A 6,676-nucleotide genomic window follows, 5' to 3' on the forward strand; every position below is an offset into this window, starting at 1 on the left:
GAAGTAGTTATATATAGATGAAGTTTAGATCAACCATATTTGATAAACTACTAATTAATATTAATACAGCAATAAGAGAAATTAGATTATACGACTTTCTCCGTCTCAATTTAAGTCAATTTATGTGACTGCGAGTGGACCTACGTTGGGTCAAGAAGTTTCATCTGAACCCACTCGTAAAATATTACAAGATCTATGTAAGTATATATTTAGTTTGTCTTTTGAAATATACACATATAAATTTAAAAAATGACCCCATTCAAACAAGTTATAGCCCTTGTCCAGTGGTTAAGTGGGTTTGTTTTTGTGGTAAGTGCCAAGGTTCAAAATCAGACAACAACAAACTAATTTATTACTCTCTCTCAACTTTGACTAACATTTTAAGATGTATTTTTTCAACATATTGATATGCAAAAAGTTTGCAATTTATAATACTTTTCATATAGTTTTTGAATATTTAAAATATAAAACTAATGTTATCTAATTTAACTTTAAAAATTAGTCAAATTGATTTTTAAAAAGCACAACATGACAAATAAAAAAATAAAAGTGGACCGAACGGAGTAGTTTCTTTGTGAATTTTCTTCTTCATATTTAAACCCACTTGGTAATTTTTTTTTGTGTGTTAATTTTTTTCATATTTGAACCCGCTTGATAAAAATTAAGATTGACGCATTTATATATTTTAAAGGTCCATTAATTAACTTGTCAAACTCTCGAACCAACAGTAAAACACATAATTTCATTGAAATACAATTATAAAAGGTGTGGGTGGGTGGGTGGGGTGAACAGCTAACCACGTTAGGAGATCTTTGCTAATTGCCTAATGAATGATGGTCAAATAACTAATCAACTCAAAAATTTATATTTATTGGTCCTCAAAAGAAATAGAGTTAATGGTAAAAAAAAAACATGTAAACTATCACTTTTTCATAAATTAAGATAATCTGTTATTTTATTTCTACTATCTATTGTTCCTTATACTTAGCTAAATGGGATAATACATAAATATGCCCTTTAACTTGGCTTCAAATCACATTTATGCCCTTCAACTTTGGATGTGCACAAGTAGACACTTAAACTTGTGTAAAGTTGAACAAACAGACACATGTCATACATGTCATCCTACATCTCATTTTTTGTCCTACGTGGTGTCCTACGTGTATTATGTCATGTAGGACTCATGTGTTTATTTATTTAAAAATGGGATAGTTAAAGTGTCTGTTTGTGCATTATGAAAGTTGGAGGTCAAAGTTAGAATTTGAAGCCAAGTTTAGGGTCCAATATATGTATTATGCCTAGCTAAATTGTCACTCTATCTGTAATAAAAAACACTTAGATGCTGAGTTGGTCAAATACATGTTATTGATCGGGAACAAATATTTGGCTAACTTAGCGTCGATCTTTCTTTAATACAAAGGGAGTGATGGTTTAGATGGATAAACGGATTCATGCAGTTTTGATGATTGACAAAGAAAAATGAAACACGCCAGTCAATATGATCCAAATATGCACTATCACGATCAGTTGAATTCGAGAAAGCTTTCGGAATGAATGAAGATAAGAGTGCAGAAATAAAGAAATGAATAATATTAATTTTGTGAGGTAACCCAAGAAAATAAAAATATGATGAATTGAAGAGAAAGAATCAATGAGTTTGATTTGAAGAAGGAGCCTAAAGAGACAAGGAGTCTTAATTGAAGGAGTCTCACTTAAAAGTAGAACTCTTCAAGTTACTACTGAATTGAAGTGTTGGACTTTGACTACAATACAAAAGAATCAATGAATGTAATTTGAAGAGGAAGTCCAAAGAACAATAACTTTATGAAGAATTGTGGTTAAATGGAAGTGAAGTCTTCCAGAATAAGTTTGCACTTATAGAGCAAATTGAGAAATTAACTTCTTAAGTGCTACCAGCGAAGCGAAGGAACACATCGAAGATCCTTTTACAGAGTTTATGTGTTAGGAGTTTTTCTTTGTGAATGAGTCTTGATGTAATCTTAGTTCAGTGAGCTATGAACTGAATTAGGAGCGTTGTCTTCAGGTTGGGAACACATACCTTGGGAGGTTTGTGTTAAAGGTTCGGAATTAGAGATAGTTCCTAGGATTACAAGAGTTGTAATCTAAATCCATAACTTGAAGTTCATGTAGATTGAAAAGTTTGTAATCTATTTCTTTGAAGGCTCAGTGATTTAGTGAGTTGAAGTTAAATCCTGTAAGGGTACAGGTCGTGATTTTTTACACCTTTTGAGCGAATGTTTTCCACGTAAACATATTGTGTTTTTACTTACTGTCCTTACTGCTTTGATGGAATACGTTAGACAACTTGTCTCACACTTAGGGGAAAAGTTAAAATCAGTAAATTATCAGGTTAGACTAACACTGGACAATATCGACTCGTCTGCAATATTATGACCTCTTTGGGCAACTCAAATGCTCGTCAAGCCAGAGGCTGATAGAGATGCCTGTTTAAAGGTTCACTTGAACACAATAGATTTTGCCCAGATGTTGATATATATTTAAAAATTTATTAAATTATGAACTCGATTACTATTGTAGTGTTAACTCAAGGTCACAACCGTAGAAATCATGAATCAGTAACAGACACTTCATTGGATTAACACAAATGACACAAATCAATATATATCACTCAGAATAGTACAAATGATACAATACATCGCCGAGAATCACATAAAAGATTAAAATTACAAAAGAAAATGCAAAAACACACACGGTAGAGACTAGTAGAATAAAATAGGTAAAATCACGCAGTTGGAATCCGAAAGATTAGTTGGATGGAGGAGGTGAAAGTGTTGGAATTGCAGGCATGTTGGGAAGTGAAGGCATTGGTGGCAGAGTCATTTTCGGAACAGAGGGCAATGTTGGCAAAGATGGTAATGGTGTTGCTGTTGGAAGTGTTGGCAATGGTGGCAATGCTGCAGGGAAGTTGGGAATATTAGGCAATTGTGGCAGTGTTGGTTTAGGCAGCGAGGGGATCGTAGGCAAGTTGGGAAGTTGTAGTAGGCTACGCGCAGCATGACTTGTGGTGATGCTTGATAAGGACAATAATGCTATGATCGCGAAGAGGATTGAGCAATTGCTATAAGCAGCCATTGTGTCGATAATTTGAACAAATTACTATTATTATTTCTTTTGCAAAAAGTAATGGAAGTTGCAAGTTGTGTTTGAGTTTGATCATTTTACTAAAGGGGTATATATAGGGAAATCAGAAGGATTATATGATAATTCTATTAATTAATTTGTTAGTTCAACTCCCTAAATGTTAGTTAATTAAGGAAAATGCACAAACTTTTTGAGTCAATAATATTATGGAAGTAGTTATATATAGATGAAGTTTGGGTCAACCATATTTATTGAATGAATAATAAATATAGCAATCAGACAAATCGGTTTTTACTGCTTCCTCCGTTTCAATTTATTTGACTGCACTACAATCATTCATAAGAATACCCCTATTTTCGGGTGGTCTTTTATTTTTTCCCCTTAAATTTGGGTCTTTCCTTAAATTTGTGGTCTTTCAATAAGGATAACATGAGAAAAAATTATGACTTAACTTTTCTTTATAGTTAGTCCTAAAAAGATCGACACGTTTATGTATTTAAAATGTCCATTAATTAACTTGTCAACTCTTGAACCAACAGTAAACGCATAATTTCATTGAAATACCATTAGAAAAGGTGTGTGGGTGTGTGGGTGGGGTGAACAGCTAATCACATTAGGAGATCTTTGCTAATTGCCTAATTAATGATGGTCAAATAACTACTCAACTTAAAAATTTATAATTTTTGGTCCTCAAAAGAAATAGAGTTAATGGTAAAAAAATAAACATGTAAACTATCACTTTTTAGTAAATTGAGATAATCTATTCTTTTATTTCGTGAGTTAAAACAGATAGTTTCTTACCTCAACTATCTATTGTTCTCTGTACTTAGCTAAACTATCACTCAGTTTGTATTAAAAGGCACCTCAATGCGGAGTTGGTCAAATACATGTTGGATAGCTCAGTGCTGATTTGTCTTTAATACAAAGGGAGTGATAGTTTAGATAGGTAAATAGAACAATGGATAGTAAAGATATGAAACACGCAAAGAAAATAGTAATCAGGTGTGTTTTTTAACCATTAACTCGAAGAAACAATATGCTCGTTAGAGAGCAAAAATAGTGATACTAAACTCACAAGTAGTATTCCACTTTATATGTTCGGGTTCTTTCCCTTTTAGGAAGAAGTCACAACAGAATTTGAAGATTATCGGTTTGAGTATTGAGCTACTAGTACTTTTTAAGTTATCGGATTCCAAAATTTAATAATCTTGTACATATTCAATGAATTTCTTAAAACAAATACACGTGATTTTGACCAAAGCTACGGTTTGATCATTTGCTCATGCTATATTTGCTTGTATGGTGAGATTTATCTTCAATTAGTTAGTTTTATGTTGACTGTTAGCCTATCAAAGTTCTTCTCCGTTATATAGACCTAAAACAGGTAATGCGAGCAAGCTCATAGGAGTGTTTTACTCCCCGGCATAGTGTTTTATTTTTTCACATGGACGCGATAGGTTACAAAATTAATAATGATATACTTGATAAATACACATGTATAACTGAAAAATAGACACTTCATTACATTAATACCAGGTCTTTTTTCTGGATAATCAACACACAACACTCATATATATAGAGAGTACAAATGATAAGATGCGGCGTTACAATTGAAAAAAGAAGAGCAATGTGGCTGCTATTGGTAAATTTGGAATAGTGGGTAATTGTGGCATTGTTGGCTGAGGCAACGAGGGGATCGTTGGGAAGCTGGGAAGTTGCAGTAGGCTACGAGCAGCATGACTTGTGGTGATGCTTGATAGGGACGATAATGCTATCATCACAAAGAGGATTGAGCAACTGCTAGAAGGCGCCATTGTTGTGAAATTTGTTTAGATGGCTTTGTTTTATGAGGAAAATATATGTTGTGTTTTCACTTGATTTGAGTTTAATTATGTATAGGGGAAGTTCTTTAGGACTATATGCATAATTGGATGAGATGTTAGGTGTTAGTTAACCTTCTTGAATGTTGGTTTGAGGTAATACTTATCCGTATTGAACGTTTATACCTAACTAAATAATTAACCTTAAGAACCACAATTGTCAAAGTAAAATGCACATCACTTAACCATAGTTAAGTGTTAAAAAAGTGTATATGCAAGATGTATGTCTTAGATTTATTGGTTTTGCGTAAACACCCAGTGCAGATAAACTACTTTCAACCAACAACTATCGGTCCATGTGAAAAAAAGACTCTTCCCTAAACTTGGTTTCCTTGTTGATTGTTTAACCATATAGGTTGAACTTCAAAATATTGTTGAGCAGATTAGTTATTTGAGCAACAATTATTAGGCAAGTAAACATATTTCCTAAGTAGTTGAACAACATTGGAAGAATCAACATAAAACAGTCAAATTAAAAACAATAGAAAATGATCAAACTCACTCAAATTTTCACACCAAATACCTCATACACTAATCTTGTTAGTTTTTCAACAACTTTCCCTATATATACCCCTTTAGAAAATGATGAAACTCACTCAAATTTTCAATTTATATTCTTAACTTCATTTCCCAAAAAACAAAGCAATCTTGCAAATTACAACAAATATGGCTGCTTCAAGCAACTTCTCAATCGGCCTCTTGTTGATCATAGCATTATTGTCCTTATCAAGCATATCGACAAGTCATGCTGCTCGTAGCTTACTGCAACTTCCCAACTTGCCTACAATCCCGTCATTGCCTCAACCAACAATGCCACAATTACCAAATATTCCAAACTTGCCCACAACATTGCCCCCATTACCAAGTGTAACATCTCTGCCAGCACTTCCAACTGCTAATTCACCTTTACCATCTTTGCCCTCTGTCCCGAAAATGACTCTGCCTCCAATGCCCGCGAATCCTCTGCCTAACATGCCATCACTTCCCAAAGTTCCTACAATTCCAACACTTTCACCTCCTCCATCTAACTAATCTTGTTGCTTCCAACCGCGTGTTTACCTTTCTTACCACGTATTCTTTTTGTTGTACTTTTAGTCGTTTATGTGATTCTCGACGATGTACTGTATCATTTATACACTTCTGAGTGCTATACATTGATTGTCATTTGTGTTAATCTAATGCAGTGTCTATTACTGATTCATGTATGTTATTTGTCCAATATATTTCCTGATACACGAAGATCAACGTACATACATATTTTTGAGCAAATTTGACTACAACTGTTTTTCCGCGCACAATCAGATGGCATTTCATTTCATTTAGAGAAGTAACAGTGATTCATACTTCTAAGAAAATGGTTTAAGAAATTAGGTGAAAAGAATTAAAATTGGCTACTACATAACCAGACACTCAAACTTGGCCTGAGCTAGCATGTATGTACTTTAGCAGACTAAACATCTCAAATTGGTCTCAACTAACAACTAAACACTCCAACTCGTCCCGATTCTGTCTCTTGGACACCTGATGTTGACCTAACACATACTCTAGAGGTGTCTAGATGATCATTTTTATAAGTTGGAGAGTCTAATTAACATATTGGAGATAAATTCAGGTGTGTCTAGATGTGCACTCTCAAAATTGAAGTACTTAATTACTTGTCAGTTGAGAGTGTC

The 6,676-nt window shown here is 33.6% G+C and overlaps 2 protein-coding genes across 2 annotated transcripts; one reads left to right on the top strand and one right to left on the bottom strand.

Annotated features, from left to right (window-relative positions):
* Positions 1-2,592: 2,592 nt before the first annotated feature.
* LOC107017167 (protein PELPK2-like) lies at positions 2,593-3,186 on the bottom strand. Its single transcript, XM_015217440.2, has one exon. The coding sequence runs from the start codon at positions 3,112-3,114 to the stop codon at positions 2,788-2,790; it is 327 nt and encodes a 108-aa protein (XP_015072926.1). The 5' UTR covers positions 3,115-3,186; the 3' UTR covers positions 2,593-2,787.
* A 2,408-nt stretch (positions 3,187-5,594) lies between these two features.
* Positions 5,595-6,208, top strand: LOC107017170 (protein PELPK2-like). The gene has a single exon (XM_015217443.2). It carries the CDS (start codon positions 5,670-5,672, stop codon positions 6,033-6,035), a length of 366 nt encoding a protein of 121 aa, XP_015072929.1. The 5' UTR covers positions 5,595-5,669; the 3' UTR covers positions 6,036-6,208.
* The last annotated feature ends 468 nt before the right edge of the window (positions 6,209-6,676 follow it).

This window comes from Solanum pennellii, chromosome 4, assembly GCF_001406875.1.
Source record: "Solanum pennellii chromosome 4, SPENNV200".
Classification (NCBI taxonomy): Eukaryota; Viridiplantae; Streptophyta; class Magnoliopsida; order Solanales; family Solanaceae; genus Solanum; species Solanum pennellii.

What these genes read in the sequence shown, in the direction of transcription:
- LOC107017167 (XM_015217440.2), bottom strand. Translation starts at nt 3,114, where the DNA reads ATGGCTGCTTATAGCAATTGCTCAATCCTCTTCGCGATCATAGCATTA.
- LOC107017170 (XM_015217443.2), top strand. Translation starts at nt 5,670, where the DNA reads ATGGCTGCTTCAAGCAACTTCTCAATCGGCCTCTTGTTGATCATAGCA.